Source organism: Maniola jurtina, chromosome 28 (assembly GCF_905333055.1).
Source record: "Maniola jurtina chromosome 28, ilManJurt1.1, whole genome shotgun sequence".
NCBI classification, from domain to species: domain Eukaryota; kingdom Metazoa; phylum Arthropoda; class Insecta; order Lepidoptera; family Nymphalidae; genus Maniola; species Maniola jurtina.
The window spans coordinates 5,683,594-5,705,719 of NC_060056.1; the positions used below are offsets into that span (position 1 = coordinate 5,683,594).

At 41.0% G+C, this 22,126-nt stretch overlaps 1 protein-coding gene across 1 annotated transcript in view; it reads left to right on the forward strand.

Annotated features, from left to right (window-relative positions):
- Window positions 1-18,519, forward strand: part of LOC123879629 — a 35,162-nt gene extending 16,643 nt beyond the window's left edge. Inside the window, exons 11-27 of the mRNA XM_045927428.1 lie at window positions 552-631; window positions 1,114-1,226; window positions 2,119-2,276; window positions 3,104-3,197; window positions 3,817-3,923; window positions 4,529-4,666; window positions 5,542-5,645; window positions 6,131-6,359; window positions 6,965-7,053; window positions 7,428-7,525; window positions 8,618-8,756; window positions 9,429-9,618; window positions 13,038-13,164; window positions 14,124-14,281; window positions 16,164-16,250; window positions 16,676-16,784; window positions 17,128-18,519. Coding sequence (XP_045783384.1) covers window positions 552-631; window positions 1,114-1,226; window positions 2,119-2,276; window positions 3,104-3,197; window positions 3,817-3,923; window positions 4,529-4,666; window positions 5,542-5,645; window positions 6,131-6,359; window positions 6,965-7,053; window positions 7,428-7,525; window positions 8,618-8,756; window positions 9,429-9,618; window positions 13,038-13,164; window positions 14,124-14,281; window positions 16,164-16,250; window positions 16,676-16,784; window positions 17,128-17,262 — 2,155 coding nt within the window. The 3' untranslated portion in view covers window positions 17,263-18,519. The remainder of the gene's footprint in view (window positions 1-551; window positions 632-1,113; window positions 1,227-2,118; window positions 2,277-3,103; window positions 3,198-3,816; window positions 3,924-4,528; window positions 4,667-5,541; window positions 5,646-6,130; window positions 6,360-6,964; window positions 7,054-7,427; window positions 7,526-8,617; window positions 8,757-9,428; window positions 9,619-13,037; window positions 13,165-14,123; window positions 14,282-16,163; window positions 16,251-16,675; window positions 16,785-17,127) is intronic.
- The last annotated feature ends 3,607 nt before the right edge of the window (window positions 18,520-22,126 follow it).

The following is a 22,126-nucleotide window of genomic DNA, read 5'->3' on the forward strand; positions in this document are numbered from 1 at the left end:
GAAAAATAGGGTAGAGTTTTTTAGGACCCCGTTAGTTCAGTTACAACGTGTGTATCTGTGTATTTTTTTGGTTGCTTTTTATATCTGTTATTTAATCTAATATGCAGATGCGCTGTTTCGTTGTCAGGTCGTGACACCAGGGCTCTGCCTGAAAATCAGCGCTGCAGTAGTCAAATACCGCAGCATCTTGCTGAGGCAGAGCCCTTTTAGCTCACAGACACAACAATAGTATAATAGTATTTTCTAGTTTTAAGTCAAGTTTAATTGCATCTTTATTTTTATTCTTGTTTTTTTGTTTTTGTGTGTGATTCTGTATATGAGCTAAATAAACCTTTATTTATTTATTTATTTATTTATTTATTTATCTGTCTGTGGCACCGTAGCGCCTAAACGAATGAACCGATTGTGATTTAGTTTTTTTTGTTTGAAAGGTGGCTTGATCGAGAGTGTTCTTAGCTATAATCCAAGAAAATCTGTTCAGCTGTTTGAAGATTATTATTAGAGGTTTTTGTGTCGGGGTTTTTTAAATTTTTTATCTCATTATTTTGTAGACCGCTGCTAGAATGGGTGCAGAAGACAATCCAGCTGTTCGCCTATGAATTGAATACGTCGTATCCGCTGCCGAAATTTGGTAAGTCCTCTTTTTAGGGTTCCGTACCTCAATAAGAAAAACGGAACCCTTATAGGGTCACTTTGTTGCCTGTCTGTCTGTCTGTCTGTCTGTCTATAGTAGTAGTAGGGTAGTATCCGTTGACCTACAATCATGAAAGGCAGATAGGTAGGTAGGTCTTATAGCACAAGTAAAGGAATAAATCCGAAAATCGTGAATTTGTGATTACATCACAAAAAAAAATTAAAATGTATTCACGACGAAATATTTTCAGAGTAAGATAACTATACCAAGTGGGGTATCATTGAAGGGCTGTACCTTTACCTGTACATTCTAAAACTGATTTTTATTTGTTTTTATGCATAATAGTTCTTGATTTATCGTGCCATATATATCGAAAATACCCGAGTGCGGAACCCTCGGTGCGCGAGTCTGACTCGCACTTGGCCGGTTTTTTTCTGTAGGTAGTTTGATATTTTGTCATCTTCTTCGTCTGGTCGCAGATATCGTGGTGGTGGAAGGCGGCAACCAGTATTCAGAAGGCTGGGGCCTGATAACCCTGTCACCTTCCATGCTGAGTGATACAAAGGTTATCGCCAGATTATTGGCTCAACAGGTGAGTAGTGATAGGAATCTAATAGGATACAACCCTCCAACCACCCATGGCCCCACCAACCTCTCGGTTATATGGGCCGAATCGCGGGAGAGCCCCCCGGTACTTGCTCTGGGCGTGTTTCCCAGGGGCGCATTCTTGACTCCCTACAAATTATTTATCTCCTCCTTGTCCCTTTAGTCATTCTCCCCTTTCTGGGGCAGACGAACACTATACGCAGATCCCCGCGTGCCGCGCGGTCCGGATCCGTTCCTCTCCTTAAGCGCTGGTCCCTGATCACGGCTCCGAGCTGTTCCGCCTCTTGTGCCAGTGGTGCAATCTAATAGGATAGAAGGAACCTGTCGCCAAGTGCCTAGAGACATTAAGGCATCTAAGGGCGAACCCATAATTCTATATCCATCATCATGATCAACCCATTGCCACGGCTTTGCTGATAGTGTGGTAACTAGCCACCCACCAGACCAGATTGTTACAGGTTTTCCGGAATCGGCAAAGCCGTGCCGCCAAGCGATTAAGCGTTACGGCACGATGCCGACCGTGTAAAAACCAAAGGGTTTAATAAAAATTGCCATACCCCTTCCAGGTTAGCCCGTTCCATCTTAGACTGCATCATCACTTACCACCAGGTGAGATTGCAGTCAAGGGCTAACTTGTATCTGAATAAAAAAAGGTCGTAGATAAACTTGCTTTTTGTATTTTATTCAAAAAAAAAAATCAAAATGTTTTTATTCAATTAAACTTTTACAAGTGCTTTTGAATCGTCAAAAAAATCTACCACTGGTTCGGAATTCCGTTCCTACCGAGAAGAACCAGCAAGAAACTTGGCGGTTGCTCTTTTCAAGTACCTACATATTCATGATTCAATTTAAAATAATATTTTGTCTGTGTATCCTAGTGGTTTGGAGGTCTGGTGTCTCCTCGCTGGTGGAGTGCTCAGTGGCTACTGGAGGCCCTCACGTCAGTTCTAGGGGAGAGGGCGCCCGCTCTAGGAGGGGCTCCAGCTGAGAGGGAACAAGATGCTATACTGCTGGACCATGTGTTACCAGCACTGAGGTGAGATCCTCTACTGTTGAAGAGTTACACATTCCAAATACTAGAAGAATCGAAGTAATTGATGGGTTATGGAGCTGAAGTGCCAATGGGCAGGGATGGATAGAGGTCGGGGTCGCAAGGTGCTGAAATGGTGACCTCCCGCTTAAAAGCGCAGCGTTGACAGACCCCAAGAGGGCAGACTTCATCAAATGAGTCTGTGGGAGGTAAGACTTTTAGCTTTTGCAAAAACTTGACAACAAGAAAGAAACGATGAGGTCTTTAAGGAGTTGGAACGCGCGTTACCTCGAAGGTGCCTATTCACTCTTGCCTGGAAAAAAATAAAAAAAAATAAAAATGAAAAATATCTTTATTTACACTTAACATTGCCTTAAAATAAACAACGATAACAACTTGAAAGTATTTATCTTAAAAGCAGGAAACACAGACACCGTTAGGGCGTTCTTAAACCTTAGCGGTTCGCTTCAGAGACGCTGAATAAAAACATTTCGTGCGAGTGCGATGTCGTGTCGACCACATTAGAATTTTTTTTTAAAATAATATTTTTTTTTTTAATTAGCCCAGTTTATTATGCTGACTAATATTCCCCTTTCCCCTCCAATTAAGCGTAAAGCTTGTGCCAGAAGTGGGTACGACAATAGTGCAACGGGTGGGGTTTGAACCGCCGACCTTTCGGTTTTCAGTCCGCTCCTTTTACCGTTGAGCTATCGAGGCTATAAATATCAGCGTCCACGGTTTCTTGCTGTTGCTGTTCTGTGATGGAACGGTGATTCTATTCCATTAGATAATAATTATTCTATTCTATTGTAAAAAGGTAATATCTTATACAGACTGGATTCGAGCACCTCGGTCCGAGCGGTGGCGTCGCCGAGGCTGGAGCGAGCGGACATCGAGTCAGCTGCTGATGAACTGTCCCTACATAAGGTAGCTTTAAACTAAGATGACTGACTGACTGACTGATCTATCAACGCGCAGCTCAAACTACTCGACGAATCACACAAAGGTGATTGCGATCGTTGACAATGTCGATTTTATTCTACCGCAATCGAGCCGTAGGAATCGAATCTTGGGACCTCGTCATCCGCAGACATTCTAACCACTAGGCCAATGAGGCAGTTGTTTTTGACGTGACAACGTCTTATAATTCGATAGAGCCGGCTGCACGTACGAAAAAACATGACTCATGCGGCGTTACCTCGCTCTGAGGCGTTCCATATAAGGCTTGAAGTGCAAGCGAGAGCGCGGAACGAGCGACAAAGAAGCACAATCGGCCTTTGTTGTCACGTTCAACTATCGTCAGTAAACCGACTTTACAGACAACCAATTTTTTTTTTCGGATTGAGTATGCTGCGTAGGTCTTACTGACCGCTACAATGTTATCGGGTGGGATGGCGAGCCCGAAGCTTCGCTTGGGGTGAGGCTTAGGGCTCGAAGAAATAGTTGGAGAGGTCGGGGGGCAACATCGGGACGCGTCTTGTGAGGCTTGGACCACGGCTTAGGATGACGTTCGAGGCAATTGACATGGTTTTCTGGTAATATACAGGGTGCGGCGATAGTGAGTATGGCGATAGAAGCGGCGGGGCAGGAGGCGGGGCGCGCGGCGCTCGCACGGCTGTTGCGCGACCATCGCTCCGCCAGCGCGGACGCCAGGTAGCAAAACAAATCCATACTAATATTATAAATGCGAAAGTGTGTCTGTCTGTCTGCCTGCTAGCTTTTCAAGGCCCAACAGTTTCACCGATTTGGATGAAATTTTGTACATTGCTTACATTCCGGGGACGCACATAGGCTACTTTTTATCCCGGAAAATCAAAGAGTTCCCGCGGGATTCTTAAAGGCCCACCTGTTTAAGCGATAGCCTATGTCCGTCCCCGGGATATACCTAAGCTAACCCTGCACCAATTTTCGTCAGAATCGGTTACACTGCTGGGCCGTGAAAACGTAGCAGACTGACAGACACACTTTCGCATCACACTAATATTATAAAGGCGAAAGTTTGTATGTGTGTGTGTGTGTGTGTGTATGTTTGTTACTCTTTCACGCAATAACTACTAAATGGATCTGCCTGAAATTTGGAGTGGAGATAGATAATATACTGGATCAGCACATAGGCTACTTTTTATCTCGGAAAATCAAAGAGTTCCTACGGGATTTAAAAAACCTAAATACGCGGGCGAAGCCGTGGGCATCTTCTAGTTTATAATATTATTATTAGTATTAGTGTATTAGTATTAGTATGGATCATTGTTCATCAGGGACCTCTGGCGAGCCCTCCAACACGACGGCACGGATGAGGCGCCGGCCCACGCGTGGGACGGCTGGTGTGAGCGGCCGGGATACCCGCTACTCTGTGCCAACATCTCTGGGACTGATGTTGTGTTGAAGCAGGAGAGGTAACCTTACATTTGTCATTCACACTTCACACTATCACACTTCAGTCATTATCACACTTCACACTATCATACTTCAAACTATCACACTAATATTATCAGGGCGAAAGTTTGTGTGTGTGGTGTGTGTGTGTGTGTGTGTGTGTGTGTGTGTGCGTGCGTGCGTTTGTGCGTGTGCGTGTGCGTGCGCGTGTGTGTGTGTGTGTGTGTGTTTGTTACTCCTTCACGCAAAAACTACTGGACGGATTTGGCTGAAATTTGGAATGGAGGTAGTTAATATCTTGAATTAGCACATAGGCTACTTTTTATTCCGTAAAATCAAAGAGTTCCCACGAGGTTTTAAAAAAACTTACATCCGCGCGGACGAAGTCGCGGGCATCGGCTAGTCAATTATGATCACAATCAATCATCAAACTGGACCCTTCCAAGTAGAAATTTTTATTTTTATATAAACCTGTGAGGATGATACTGCCATTGGCGCAATTAAAGTGCCATAAGCCTACTTTGTCGTATTAGTTTACAAATTGCGAAAAAGACCGTGTCATGCACCTTAATTAATTATGAAATTAATAACCATAGCAACTAGAGGATGCCCGCGGCTTCGCCCGCGTAGATTTCGGGTTTTTTTTTAATCCTGTAGGAACTCTTTTCCTGTAGGAAAATTTTCCGGGGTAAAAAGAAGCCTATGTCCTTCCACGGGATGTATTCCAAGTCTACCAAATTTCATTACAATCGGTTCAGTGGATGGGCCGTGAAAATGTAGCAGACAGACAGACAGGCAGATAGACAGACAGACAGACAGACACACTTTCGCATTTATAATATTATGGATGGATAGTATGGAAGTATGGATTAATTGAAATTATAATTATTTTCAGATTCGTGATGTCTGCCGATCCCCCGGACCCTGAGCCTCCGATGTTGAACCACCTCCTCACTTTGGAACTGCGTTCTGAACTCGATGAATTATTCTTCGAGCCGGGTTAGTCAAACAAACCTTAACTTTTGACGACCTCCCGGCGCAGTAAATCGATTGTGATTGTTAAGCAACGTTGACACAAGTCGGTAACTCGACGGGTGACCGATTCCAAAGGTCCGGTAACCGGTTTTCGTTTCCTCGGTGCCCTCGCCGTCAGTCCCGGTTATTATCACTAACATCTGATAATAACTGTCAATTAACCTGAGTCGAAAATGCGTTCGCTTAGTCGAGTTGTATGCGAAAGGATCTGGGAACCCACCGCATGATTATCCCAAGAGAACTCCTACCGTTATAGGATTAATGGAAAGGGGCCACGACCCTCAGTAATGAGGAATACGAATACAGAGAATATGTGTCGCTAGAGTGAATTTTCCCGCTGACCACAAAATTATCTAGTTAGTCTGTCATGACCAAGAAATTTAAAGATTTCCTTTAAATAACATTTATACCAGATGTTTAGGTATTTATTATATCCTTTTGTTTTATAGAAAACTTCACAGAAATCATAGAGGAGGACATAAACGCCACCACAACCACTCTTATTCCCACCACAACCACCAAAAAGCCAACCGTCAAAACCACCAAAGCACCACCAACGCCTAAATGGGTGATACCGGTCACATTCTCCGTCGGGCCTCTCGAGCGTGATGAGGAAGAACTGGAGAATATTACGAAGTTATGGAAGAATGTTACTGAGAATATACATAACGGGACATGGTAAGAAAATTTCTAATTTTCTCTAACAACAAAAGATATTTCCTGGCCCATCAAAGCTCTTACCTTTCTGCCTTTCAAGATTCTAGGTCAACGGGAAGTACCCTATAGGTTTTCAAAGTCAAAAAAGTCTAAATCATTTATTCAAAGTAGGTACAATTGTACTCCTTTTGATGGTCGAAATTGTTAAATTTGTACGATAATTGTGGTGATAAATAATTACGTAACTTATATATAACTAAAGCTACGAGGGTTCCAAACGCGCCCAAATCTGAGAAGAGCCCACAACAAACTCAGCCGGGTATTTCTTGACAGATACGACAGACAGACAACAAAGTAATCCTATAAGGGGTCCTTTATTCTTTTTGTGGTACGGGACCCTAAAAAAATTATAGATTATTATCTAAGAACTGGAGCTGGACCGATGACCTGAAGAAGGTGGCGGGGAGCGGGTGGATGAGGAAGGCGGAGGACCGTGTTTGGTGGCGCGCTCTTGGAAAGGCCTATGTCCAGCAGTGGACGCATACAGGCTGATGGATGGATGGATGGATCTAAGAGCATGCAAAGTAATACAAAGTTAACTAATAATAAGTTTCGTTTGTTCACAGGTATGACATAGTGAATACGAACGAGACGAAGAAAACTTCGAAGTGGTCCGAAAACGTCACTTACCTTGTATGGATGAATGACACGGAAAGTAAGTAAAAGTTGGTTTTATGTCTATGCAAAAAATGCCGTCAATCTGTAGCTCTGTTGCGGGGTTATTGAACGTCAAATGCGTGAAAGATAGCGTGCTATCCCGCGGGAACTGCTTGTTTTTCCGGGATAAAAAGTAGCCTACGTCCTTCCCCGGAAAATAACCTAAGTCGGTACCATATTTCATTCAAATCGGTTCAGCGGTTGAGCCGTGAAAGCGTAGCAGACAGACAGACAGACAGACAGACACTTTCGCATTTATAATATTAGTATGGAAAAAATAAACAAAAAATATTTTTTACTTTTTTGTGTTTGTGGTTTTTGAAGTCGGTTTTATTTTTCTTTTGAATTTTTTTCAACTTTCTCTTATTTCAGTGGTCATACCGGAATTGGGCAAACACAAATGGGTCAGATACAACGTTGGAGCCCGTGGTCTGTACAGAGTTGCGCCACAAGACAGAAACGCCGGGGAGGTGAGTATCTATGTGTATCATCAGCCTGTGGACGTCCACTGCTGGACATAGGCCTTCCCTATAGAGCGCCACCACACCCGGTCCTCAGCCTTCCTCATCCAGCCACTTCCCGTCAGCCGCTTAATATCATCGGTCCATTGTGCTGCAGGGCGTCCCACACTACGCTTGCCTAAACGCGGTCTCCACTCAAGGACTTTCCGGCTCCAACGGCCATCGCCTCTACGACAGGCATGGCCTGCCCACTGCCACTTCAGCTTGCTAATAGTTTGGGCTATGTCAGTGACCTTGGTTCATCTATGTGTATAACAAGTGTAAAGTAAAAATTTACTCTCTCTAAATTTACACTCCCGACAAGTGAAGGTTACAGTAACTAGAAAAGAGTTTTCAAACGGCTGAACCGATTTTCTTGGATTATAGCTAAGGACACTCTCGATCAAGGCACCTTTCAAACAAAAAAATTAAATTAAAATCGGTTCATCAGTTTAGGAGCTACGATGCCACAGACAGATACACAGATACACATGTCAAACTTATAACACCCCTCTTTTTGGGTCGGGGGTTAATAAAAACTAGCTTCGAACTATTCAAAGTAGGTACTATTGTACGCCTTTATTAATAATAATTAATTAAATTTAGTAATAATTTAAATTAATTAATTACGTCAACTTAAAACTAACGCTACGCGGGTCCCAAACGCGCCCAGATCTGAGAAGAGCCCAGCTATCTGCATGCCGATAAATCAGTACGTGATCATTAAACTTTTAATTTAGTAGTAGGTACATTCTGAACTATGTATTTAAGAGAGAGATTGGGACTTCGTCTGCGATGGCGTTTGCTGGCGCGCGTGCTGTGCTTGTTTGGAGTGTTTTTTGTTAAGAGTGGCTGGTTTTTGTGTTAGTTGGTGTTTTTTGGTGGTGGAACTGACAGGGAAGCGCTCTAAAGGGGCGCCGCGCGTGTGTCGGCGGGCGCCGGCGCAGACGGAGTCCATACTTGTATAAATTCAATAACTTGAAAATATCACAAACTTGACATTGGCTAATCAGAGTAAAGCCAGATTTAAAGAAAAAAAAAAGAGAGATTATTACTGTTCAGTCGGCGGAGGCGGCGGCGCAAAGGGCAGCAGCTCTGTACGAGAGCGGAGCCCCTGCGGAGCGCGCGTTGCTGCTGGATGACGCCTTCGTGCTGAGCCGGGCTGGCCGGCTGCCCGCCAGCAGGGCCATAGCGGCCGCTGGTGAGTTCCCTCTCAGATCCTTTTTAGGGTTCCGTACCTCAAAAGGACAAACGGAACCCTTATAGGATCACTTTGTTGTCTATCTGTCCGTCGTGTCTTTAAAGAATCCTATAGGGTTCTTCCCGTTGACCTAGAATCATGAAATTTGGTAGGTAGCTAGGTCTTATAGCTCAAGTACAGGAATAAATCTGAAAACCGCGAATTTGTGGTTACATCATTAAAAAAAAAATTAAAGTGTGTTTCAATTTTCAAAATAAGATAACTGTACCAAGTGGGGTATCAGATTTTTATTTATTTTTATGTGTAATAAGTATGTGTAATAGTTTTTGATTTATCGTGCAAAATGTTGGAAAAAATTGGTATTTTTTCCAACATTTTGGTACGGAACCCTCAGTGCGGGAGTCTGACTTGCACTTGGCAGATTTTTTCCACGCACATGCAAACTGTTCGAATAATTATTCTTTGTGACTTGGGTACTATCCAACACTAGCTTCTCCTTTCAGCAAAGGTTGCCTGGTAGAGATTGCTCTGAGCAATAAGGCTGCCTTTGCGCACAAGGCGGCCTTATTGCCTTAAATCAAGGGCTAAACTGTATCTGAATTTTACAAAAATCGCGCTCGTTACGTTAGTCTTATCAGAATGGGTAATAAAAACAAAAACTGTTTCTCCCAGCACATCTAACAACCGAGCGGCACTGGGCAGTGTGGCGCGTGGTGGTGGGCCACCTGTCGTGGTGGCGGGAACTGCTGCAAGTGTCCGCGTCGGGCCCGCGCGTGCTGGCGCTGCTCAGCACCCTGCCGCCGCGCCTGCCCCTGTACACCGGCCAGGACTTGCAGGAGGCGGCGCTCAATGAGGACCAGCTGTTAGTATACCGCCACTGTCGTAGTGCACATCTAACAACCGAGCGGCACTGGGCAGTGTGGCGCGTGGTGGTGGGCCACCTGTCGTGGTGGCGGGAACTGCTGCAAGTGTCCGCGTCGGGCCCGCGCGTGCTGGCGCTGCTCAGCACCCTGCCGCCGCGCCTGCCCCTGTACACCGGCCAGGACTTGCAGGAGGCGGCGCTCAATGAGGACCAGCTGTTAGTATACCGCCACTGTCGTAGTGCACATCTAACAACCGAGCGGCACTGGGCAGTGTGGCGCGTGGTGGTGGGCCACCTGTCGTGGTGGCGGGAACTGCTGCAAGTGTCCGCGTCGGGCCCGCGCGTGCTGGCGCTGCTCAGCACCCTGCCGCCGCGCCTGCCCCTGTACACCGGCCAGGACTTGCAGGAGGCGGCGCTCAATGAGGACCAGCTGTTAGTATACCGCCACTGTCGTAGTGCACATCTAACAACCGAGCGGCACTGGGCAGTGTGGCGCGTGGTGGTGGGCCACCTGTCGTGGTGGCGGGAACTGCTGCAAGTGTCCGCGTCGGGCCCGCGCGTGCTGGCGCTGCTCAGCACCCTGCCGCCGCGCCTGCCCCTGTACACCGGCCAGGACTTGCAGGAGGCGGCGCTCAATGAGGACCAGCTGTGAGTATACCGCCACTGCCGTCACAAAGTCCACAGGCTTTCCATACATTCTGAATCACGCTAGCGAAGTTTTCTCACGGAGCACTATTCACAAGTATTGGCGTCACTCAGAAAAGCAGGTATTATTTAAATATTTTTATCGAATTATTGGAATGTCCTCTCCAAAACCAACACAAAAAAACACAAGTTTAATGTGTAAGGTTATCCGAGAGTTTTAATCTAAACAAACTAATGCCAAAATAAATAATTTAATTAGAGCGTGATTGCTATCACAACATCTAATTATTCAGTTCACAATCCAAATACCGAAAATATGCGATATCGCTCCGAATCTCAGAAGGAGACTAAACTAAAACCTTCGAAACACCCGTATTTATGCAAGTTCAATCTTGTTGGCCTCCTAGCAACAGATTGTATGACATCGAATGAGCCAAATATCGATTTTATCAAACTACCTGCATTAGATAAATTAATAATTTTATATTATTTTTGACAACTCAAATCAATTTTTAAAAATAACCTTACACAAGTTACAAAACACAATGATCGGTCCATCAGACCCCCGGCCTTAACAGTAGTCTGAAAGAAGATCCTTATCTACTAGATGACTAAATAATGCCCGCGGCTTCGGCCCCGTGGAATTTTTGAAAATCCCGTTTTCATCCCGGGAAATCAAACAGTTCCCGGGATAAAAACGGAATTTTTATATTATTTTGATAAAAAGTTGCCTATGTCAGTTTCCGGGATTCAAGCTATCACTGTACTTACTAAACTTTATATAAATCGGTTAAACGGATGGGCCTTTAAGGATCCCGTGGGAACTCTGTGATTTTCCGGGATAAAAAGTAGCCTTTTTCCTTCGCCGGGATATAAGCTAATTATGTACCAAATTTCATCAAAATTGGTTAAACTGTTGGGCCGTAAAAACTAGAAAACAGACAAACAGACACACTTTCGCATTTATAATATCAGTATGGAAGTATGGATGGATGACGTAACCCTGGGAGTACCGACTGGCTCATTATACGGGCCAGTGGGTTACCTGATGCTCGTTAATAGTGTAGTCAATGTGATTAAAAAATGTCGAGTATATATGTATGCTGACGACATGTGTCTGCTGTACGCGTCAAAGGACGTGAGGGAGGCGCGCGTCAGTCAGACTTTGAAAATGTGATTAAATGGGCGCATGATAATGGTATAATTATTAATATGGAAAAGACGAAATGCATGCATATATACTCGCCATACAACAGACGGGCTAAAATGGTTCAGTATAAAGATATAGGTATAGTTGGCCACAGTTATGACTGCTTGCATGGTGCTAAAAACTCGTGTGTATGTCCACAGCTACAATATGTAGATAATTATAAGTACCTAGGTTTGATCATAGATCAAAATTTTAATTGGAAATCTCACATAGGAGCTGTGTGCAACAAGCTAAGGTCAATATTGGGAAAATTTTATCACCTAGACCGAGTCTTAAGTAAACATACAAAACTAGTAGTATACTATGCGTTAGCAGACTCAGTAATTAGTTATGGCTTGAGTATTTATGGCAGAACATTTAGTACCTATCTCACAGAAATTAAAAAAATACAAATTAGACTTTTAAAACATATTTTAGGAAAAAAAGAGAAAAAAAAATACAAAGGACAATATGACAGTATTTTTAAAGACTTACAAATTTTACCTATCAACAAAAAAGTAGAATATTTAATAGTAAAAAATAATTTTTTCTCAACTAATTATAAAAAAAAGGTTAAAATGAGGGATAATCTTAGAACAAATAGGAAGGTGAGATTTTCAATGCCAAAAATTTACAACTACTATGGCAAAAGAATAAGCGCATATATAGTACCCAAATTATATAATGCAATCGGCTGGGCTGAGGAGGACAGAGATGGGCTCAGTGAGGGAGTCCTGAAGAGGTTAAAGAAACACCTACTTAGGGACTCCCTAACGGAGTAGGTCCATGCTTTATAAAATTAGTAATTTGTGTTTTGTGTTTTCTTTTGATTTGTACAGTAATGTGTTTTTGTCTGTTTAATAAATTAGTTAGGTTTAAATAAATGTTTACTCGTAGTAAGTTTATTATAAGTATAGATTAAGGTGTATGGATAAGTTAGTTAATATAATATGTACGATAAAATAAGAGCGCCACCTCGCCAACAAACTGGCCCACCAGTTTGGCGAGCGATAATATTATAGATCCAATGTTATTTTTTTTTTGATTAAATAAATTAAAAAAAAAAAAAAAAATGAGCACACCTGCTCCCAGTTTGAGTGAGGTCATTTAGTGTTTGAATATAACCTCCACAATATTTGGTTTTTAGGGTTCCGTACCTCAAAAGGAAAAACGGGACCCTTATAGGATCACTTTGTTGTCTGTCTGTCTGTCGTGTCTGTCAAGAAACCTATAGAGTAGGTACTTCCCGTTGACCTAGAATCATGAACTTTGGCAGGTAGGTAGGTCTTATAGTACAAGAACAGGAATAAATCTGAAAACCGCGAATTTTTGGTTACATAATTAAAAAAAAAATTAAAATATGTTTCAATTTTCAAAGTAAGATAACTATACCAAATGGGGTATCATATGAAAGGGCTTTACCTGTACATTCTAAAACAGATTTTGATTTATCGTGCAAAATGTTTTCTTTTTTTTTTTTTTCTTTATTTATTTAAGGGCTTTGATACATTAAAGTACATGTCAACCCGAGTACGGAACCCTCAGTGCGCGAGTCTGACTCGCACTTGGCCGGTTTTTTGTTCAGGTGGCTAAGTGGCGCGCTGCTGACCGCGGGCGTGGAGTGGGGCAACGAGAATGTGACGGAGCAGGCGCTAGAGTTGTTTGACGCGTGGCTCGGCGACAATGAGACCATTCCTGACATTTACCAAGAGGTAAGTGCAAGGAATAACACTAATCCAAACCATTAGGTAGGTGACAGCGCTCAAAATATGTTGTCAAAGTCAAAGTCAAAGTCAAAATCATTTACTTAACAGGGCTCTCTCCGTCACTTACTCCATACAATTGTAGTTCCAATTTCATTTGAATATTAAGCAACCAAAGTCCATGAAATTTTGCAGACAGATCAGAAACAAATATCTGTGCCTGTGCTGTTGTGGTGTTTTAGATTTTTCTAAAAATAGGTATGTAGTTTTAAAATAACAGGGGCTCAAAGATTTGTATGTGAATTTTTAAGACCGCGTATCTTTGAAACCAAATATTTTAACACAAATCTGGAAAACCACAGACATATTAGTTTCTAGAATATGTCTGCAAAACATGGACTTTGGTTGCTTTATATTCAAATGAAATTGGAACTACGTTTGTATGGAGCGAGTGACAGAGAGACCCCTCTTAAAGTATTGTACATAGTCGAGTTGTTGTAGGAGCAATGCCCACTGGGGTCAGAAAGTTCTAGAAAGTGAGCGGAGGCCAATAAGCAAAATGGATAGTCGATATGACAAGGGTGGTGTTAAACGGCTGGATGAGGAAGGAAGGTTTGATGTCATTGTAGCACTCTATAGAGAAGTCCTGAGTTCCTCAGGGAACGTTGGCAGAGTAACAAGTGTAAATTAAAAATTTATAACACCCCCGACATGTGAAGGTTACAGTAACTAGAAAAGAGCTGATAACTTTCAAACGGCTGAACCGATTTTCTTGGGTTATAGCTAAGAACACTCTCGATCAAGCCACCTTTCAAACAAAAAATCTAAATTAAAATCGGTTCACTAGTTCAGGAGCTACGATGCCACAGACAGATACACAGTTACACACGTCAAACTTATACTACCCCTCTTTTTGGGTCGGGGGTTAAAAATAATATGATGACTGGCATTTGGTTTTGTCATTGCAGGCAGCGTTCACGGCAGGCGTGAGGAAGCATGGTGAGTCGGCGTGGCAAGCGTGCTGGAGCGCGCTGCTCGCCTCGCACGCCGCCGCTCGCCCGCTGTACTCGCACGCGGCCCTTCTAGCGGCACTCGCCTCGCCTGTGGACGACTGGCTGTTGTACAGGTATGACTATACAGTGGACCCCCGGTAATCCGGCCCCTGTCTAGTCCGGCACCCCCTGTAATCCGACATGCCTAATTATTGAATTTACTAAATTTGACATACATAGTAAAGTATAATTTGTACTTCAGAGTATGTATAACATATAGAATCTTATCATTGGATCTGTAATTTGTCGGATTACAAGGTACTCTCTTGTAAAAAATTCCGGACTATAGGGGGTCTTAGGCAGTACTCTATAATCCGACAAATTCGATAGTTCGACAATGCCCTGCAAAACGTTTGTCGGATTACGGGGGGTCCAGTGTATTATAATGATTAATGTTTGCACACATTCAGTTCGCGCAATCAAAGTCAAAGTCATTTATTCAAATTGTACATTAGGTTAGGTGAGGTAAGGTGTAGGCGCGCCTTTGTGTTCGTGGTGTGCCTCAGACGGTGTGTAGGGACTAGGGAATATATATATTTTTTTAAAGGGTATTAGCCATTTTAATCATGACTGACATTCCCCATTCCCCTCCAACTAAGCGTAAAGCTTGTGCTAGGAGTGGGTAGGACCTGTGGGTGATGGACACGGGGTGGTCCGTCGCTCACAGTGTGGTCCTCGGGTTGGTTGGCGTGCTGTGGTTCCGGCATGCCTCTAACTAGGTGTTTGGGGGCACGTAGTGTCCCAGTTTTGGGTCTGCTACAGCGGACATCCGCTGGCGGAGTAACGAGGTGTTTCCGGTCCCTTGTGCTCCGTCATCAGCGGTGGGATGGAACTTCGTGAGGTTTTTAGTCGGTAGGAGTCCGACATAACCACCGTGCTCCCCCGTGGTCGGTGGTATCCATGACGGATTTTCCTCACGAGAAAAAAAAAAAGGAGTGGGTACGACAATAGTGCAAGGACTAGGGTTTGAACCGCCGACCTTTCGAAATTCAGTCCACTCTTATAACCGTTGAGCTATTGAGGCTTTAATTGGTCCCCTGAGGAGAGTCCTTAGCAGGCGCCGCTGGCTAGGTTGCGGGAACGTGTTTGGCCCCGTAGCCTGGCCACCAGGCGATACGTGGAACGCCGTGGGGTTTTAGTCGGTAAGGGTCCGACATAACCTCCGTGCCTCCCAGGGCGCGGTGGTATCCATGAGGATTTCCCCACGTGGTGAGGTAAGGTGTTCCATTAAAAAAAAACCGGTCTGTCTGTCCGTCCGGACGGAAGGACGGACACAACATCGTTGGCACAACATATAGTAGTACCACAACACTATGTTTAAGTTAAGTTTGTTTTTAAGTTTTATATTTTATATTTTAAGCGTGTTTTGTATTACCTGTATGTTGATCCAATGAATAAAAATTCTATTCTATTCTTTTCTAACAAAGTGATCCTTTAAGGGTTACGTTTTTCCTTTTGAGGTACGGAACCCTAATTATACTTATTTTTGTTTGTTTGTTTGAATTAGGTGTTGATTACAAACACACGTATATAGGCACATAAATACAGAGAAAAATAAAAAAGCTAAACTCGTATATTTAGGTTACAATAATTGCCTTTTTGTGCAAATCCGAGCGTATAAATAACAAATAATAAAATTCAAAATGGCCGCCATGTAAAAAAAAAATGTATAAGACGATATAAAGCGGCTGGCGGGAAGTGGCTGGATGAGGAAGGCTGAGGACCGGGTGTGGTGGCGCTCTTTAGGGAAGGCCTATGTCCAGCAGTGGACGTCCACAGGCTGATGATGATGATGATGAAATAAAAAGTTCGTTTTAATCTACGGTCTATTTGGGCTGCAAAATTTCAAGCACCAGTCTCAGTTTTTGTATAGTGCTTTGGTCTACAACAATTGGTGTAAAATGTTCTTTTATAATTAAGTCTTAGATAAATAAATAAAAAAATCTTGTATTTAAGGTTCGCATACACGGTGCTGTCGAGCGAGGCGCAGCGAGGCCGCGAGTGGAAGACGTGGGTGACGGCCTTATGCGCGGGAGTGTGCAGGTACCATTAACACGGCGACGCGTTAGTTTTGATACTTGAGCAGTAAAAACAAATAGGATTTGAAGAAAAACATCTTTTGTTGACTTGTATGATTGCTTGGAAGTCATTCAGGCTCATATAGGATAAAGCCGCCTTTACACCTGAATCTGTAAATACTACATAATTTTTATGGAGTGAATTTAATGTTTGACATTTTAATGAACGAAATAGAAGTAAGATAAGAAAATAGCCGTGAAACCGAATTTATTTCAGGCTACCATCTTTTATCGAGGTATCTCTGGTACAAGTTAAAAACTCTAATTTTTGCATCCTTTGATGATATGATGGAAAAAAATCTTTTGCCAACCCATTTTCAAAAATGGTCGCAGCTTTAGTTTTACTTCAACTTTGCATAAAGATTACATGCACTATTTCTCGTCCGCTAGATGGCGTGGCGCGGCAGGAATATGGCGGATACTGCAAATGGCGCCTCTGCCACCATCCGCCTTGCAAGCGGCCGCGAGGTGTCTGCACCAACCGGGCGATTATTATAGGGTACGTAAGTTTTTTTACACATGGTGATTTTTAGTGTAATACAACAGCTAATTCATAGCAGTTCATAATATCTAGTACCCATTAGTGATAAAAAAATTAAATGAAAGAACATCTTTTGTGGAGAAACTTTTTTAACTGTTTACTATACATTTATATATCATATTAATATGTTTTATATTTTGCTTGTTTATTGTAGTTTTTCTTTAATTTTAGTTGCCCTCATCCTCCCACATCGCGCAGATTCATCAGCACTCTCTGTTAAATGCCTACTATACTTTTGATTAAAAAATATAGTGTAAATGTTTTTTTTTTTTAATTTTTATAACAATATTTTTGTCCACAGTTTAAAGAGTTATTCGGTGAGCAGAAAGGTGCTCTGCTCGCTTTAGACACCATATCTCTGAACGCCGCGTGGGTGTCAAGAGCCGATGCAGACTTGCTCGCCTATTTCAACTCCGTACACAAGAAGAGTGGGTAAAGCCGTCATCACTGTGCTGTACTCTATACGACCAATAAAGACAACAATAATTACAAACGGCGTCGAAGTGTAAAGTATGGGCTGAAGCTGTAAAGCCCGTTTTACAAGCGAGTAAACCGCTGCCCGTTTTGAGACGTTCACTCGATTTTGCGCGGCGATTTTCTTGCAAGTGAAGGGTGAGCGTAAGAAAATGGTTTTAAAACAGTTTCTACAACGTATTTATTTTTGCAGTCATATAAAATCATTTCCGCTAATTTCATCATTTTAATTTGAGAAGACTTTTTGTTTTAATCATTTCAAAAACACCACCAAGTCGTATCAAATTCGTCATTCGCCATCGTACACTCGTCAGTCAAATTCGTGACTCGTTGACAATTACTTTGCACTCTAAGGTTCTAAGACTTAAGTTTCAGTTAAAATGAGACAGATTTATGCCAGCCATATAACGCTGTCTCGTTTTAACAGCCTCTTATGTCTGAGTAAAGTGAAAGTGCACTCTATACATCCCAGCCTAATTCTCTAATAAGTTGACGATGATGATGAACGATAGAATCCGTGAAAAACTGTTTCATGGATGGTTCGCGGACTTTGTGGGTGAAGAGCGGGTTACAACTTACAAGTATGAAAATGCCTTCGAATAGAATAAATACTAATAGATTAGCTTGTTATTATCATGAATTGATTGAAATATTATATTATGTAGGTATATTCCACAGTTAATCATGCACACACATATATTTATATTGCATATCATTATATTCATTAACAGTTAACATACAATAGTAGTCGGAACTGGTTAAGTGAGAATTCTCTTTGACTAGAGGCTGATTTTTCTGTAAAAAATCTGTTAAAATGTCGTTCCTTAGGCAAAAGTTACTTGGCTGTTCAAAAATTGGCCCTAATAGTGACAGGGCCCCTAAAACTCGAAAAAAAGAAAGAAAATCGTAATATTTCAGCTTTAGTAAAAATATTAAAACAGATCCCTTGCACAAATTATCGGGTTGTTTTATACAATTAATTACTATGTGGTATCTATATTTGTTTTGTTTGAATGTCTCGTGGTTATCGTACGAATATGAAATATTTTCATACTCATGCAAGAAAACTATATAATAATCAAACTAGAGCAGGATCGAATAGCCACGAAGAATACTAGCCATGCTAATCATGACTAATACTCCCCTTTCCCCTCCAATTAAGCGTAAAGCTTGTGCCAGGAGTGGGTACGACAATAGTGCAACGGGTGGGGTTTGAACCGCCGACCTTTCGGAATTCAGTCTGCTCCTCAACCGTTGAGCTATCGAGGCTCTAAATAAATAGGATGAAGAGAAGGTCTTGAATTCTCGCTTATCTAGAGACTAGATTCAACTAAACGTCATATTAAATCATAAAGCTTGAAAAATGATTTTGCTGTCGTCAATATTTATTATTCATAATAAAATATTTTTGCATAAAATTATTAAAGTAATTGTACTTACTTAATTGTTTTTTTAGAAAAATGAAAAAGACGTTCTAGTCAATGTGTGAAATAAATGGTCTAGTCAGTTTGGATTTGATAAAAATAATTTTTGTAATACTTATTTTTATCTCCTAAGTACTGAAACGCTTCTTATAACTTGGGGGCACCTCAAATTTTTCAATCTTACAGAAATTTTACAAGCCTTTTCTTAATATATAAGGTGCTCTTATATTTTTAACGTTTCAATATTTGGCCGTAAAAATTATTAAATAATAATAATTTCGATTATAAAATGTTTGGCTTAGGTGTGGAGGCAATGCGAAATAATTTAAATAATAACTTCATTAGAAAACTAATGTTTAGTGCTTGTCTTTGATTAGTTGATTGTTATTAATAAAAAAAAATCAGTTTGTTAAACTATGAATCGACTGTTTAGTTTTTAGTTTAGTCTGTATAGGTACTTAACTTATATTTAAGTATACCTAACTTGGGTCTTTGCAATAATCTTTAATTATAAACCCGACTACTAATTCCAATTATATCAACAGGTTATTATATTTTTAATTATATATTTTCATCCCAGACTTTTCTGTCTCAAGTCGGGTGATAATCAAAGATTTGGGTCTTTATAGATAAAGCGCTAGAATTATTTACCATTAATTTTGTTTATCAAAATCTAAATGAATTTTGAATCTAAATGAACTTTAGGTGGAATTTTGAAAAATTAGTAAACATGATCTTTATAGTCGTAGACGTGTCTAGAAAAAGAAATTTTTGTATATTTTTATATAATCGGAATAACTTTTATATCGAAATTTTTCTAAAGTTGACTTTTAAAACATTCCGACCAGTACATAGTAAATTATAGTGAAAAGTATCAAAATCGGTTGTGCGCTCTATAGCTGATTGGTGTTGATACACTGAAATATTATATACAAAAGTGGTAGCTTTTCAGAAAAATATTTATAAATTGGTAAAGCATGGTAAAATTTTGAGTAAATCATGGTTGAGAATTAATATGTCCTGTACTTTTTAACGGATTAACAGGGCTCTCTCCGTCACTTACTCCATACAATCGTAGTTCCAATTTCATTTGAATATTAAGCAACCGAAGTCCATGAAATTTTGCAGACATATTCTAGAAACTAATATCTGTGCCTGTGGTGTTTTAGATTTTTCTAAAAATATGTAGTTTTAAAATTACAGGTGCTCAAAGATTTGTATGTGAATTTTTAAGACCGCGTAACTCTGAAGCCGAATATTTTAACAGAAATTTGGAAAACCGCAGGCATAGATATTAGTTTCTAGAATATGTCTGCAAAATTTCATGGACTTTGGTTGCTTAATATTCAAATGAAATTGGAACTACGTTTGTATGGAGCGAGTGACGGAGAGACCCCTCTGCGTGATTTAATTAAAACTTTTTCTGATGGTCATGGAATGGATTTGTTTGATTTCTAAGTGTTCATAGCGCAGGCATCTACTCCGTCAACGTATACCTTAGTCTTTAGTAGTTTTAGATTTTAAATAATTGATTGTAAATTAGTCCTAAGACCCTGTAAAGATTTTGTATCTGCTTTTGTAATAAACTTTCCTGATGTATTTTGCCTTTCATTTATCAGAATAGAAAACCAATACAAAAACCGGCCAAGTGCGAGACAGACTCGCGCACCGAGGGTTCCGTACTCGGGTATTTTTCTGACATTTTGCACGATAAATCAAAAACTTGTATGCATCAAATAAGTAACACTCTGTTGTAGAACGTGCAGTTAAAGCACTTTCATATGATACCTTACTTGGTATAGTTATTTTACTTTGAAAATTAAAAAATTAAAAGATTCCGACGAATTGAGAACCTCCTACTTTTTTGAAAGTCGGTTAAAAACACTTATATTTTTCTCTCTTGTCTGGCTTTACAAAGATTAGCTAATGTCAAGTTTGTAGTTATTTGTAACAAGTTAGTTACTATACATGGACCCCGTCTGTGCCGGCGCTCGCCGACACACGCACGGCACCCCCTTAGAGCGCCTTCCAGTCAGTTTTAACAAAAAAAAACACTCCAAAAAGGCAGAGCACGCCCGCCAGCTAACACCAACACAGACGAAGTCCCTTCCCTAACTTGCAAACAACTACAAACTTGACATTAGCTAATCTGTGTAAAGCCAGACTAAAAAAAATGGACCACTCTGTCATGCACATGTCAATGTTATTACGGGACTTCGTCTGTGATGGCGTTTGCTGGCGCGCGTGCTGTGCTTGTTTGGAGTGTTTTTTTTTTTGTTAAGAGTGGCTGGTTTTTGTGTTAGTTGGTGTTTTTTGGTGGTGGAACTGACTGGGAAGCGCTCTAAAGGGGCGCCGCGCGTATGTCGGCGGGCGCCGGCGCAGACGGAGTCCATACTTGTATAAATTCAATAACTTGAAAATATCACAAACTTGACATTGGCTAATCAGAGTAAAGCCAGATTTAAAGAAAAAAAAAATGTCATTACCCATTTGACATTTGACAACTGATTTGACAAATTAAAAATTTATCGCTTTTCGCTGCGCCATTTGATTGAAATTATTTCGCAAAATTTTAAGTGATTTTCAAAATGTTCGCCATCAGAAACCTTCTTAGAACCAGCCCCCAATTCGCAAAGAATGTTGTCCAGCAAAGGAACATGAGCGCCGTCGCTGTGCCCGCTAGAAATAAGATTTCCAAGGGAGTAAGTATTGATTTCTTATTTTGATTTTTTATATAGTTTTATTGTAAAGTTAAGCCCTAAATTCAAGGAATAATAATTGTTTTATCTATAAAATACGATAGGCAGTGCTTAGCAATAGTATTGGGACTAAAATATAGGATGTTTTTGTTACGTAATTTCATATAGGTTATTTTTTACTTTTCTTATCTTTTATCCCTCGTTTAATCGAGTTCTTGTCGTGAATCTAAACTCTAAAATTATAATGTCTATGCTACTGATCTAAACAGTAGATAAAAGTATTAAAGGTTTGAACCTATACTTGTTTCATTATTATGGATTAAAATGTGTTTCCATTTAGGGTGTGATTAAGACTAGTTTTTTGACAAACTCATGACAAAACATGGTGTCTGGATATTAACAGAGAATAGATAAAAGCTTAGTGGTTACTACCAGGCATGTAGCAATGCTAAAGAAAAAATGTCCTCAAAGAATAATGACTTCTTGATAATTTTTTTTTTTTTCCAATATGTCCATCTGCGATCGGCCCTCCGGCCATAATCAGATGTGGGGAGTTGTGAAAATTGTTAATTGGTTTAGGGGGCATTCCAATAAATGTCCTCCCCTTTTCGTGCTATAAATTATGGAGCCTCATCTCTCGTCCAATTGCAATATGTGCCATCTTTTAAGGCGTTTAGTGTTGGGGTTTACAAGCAATTTCTGT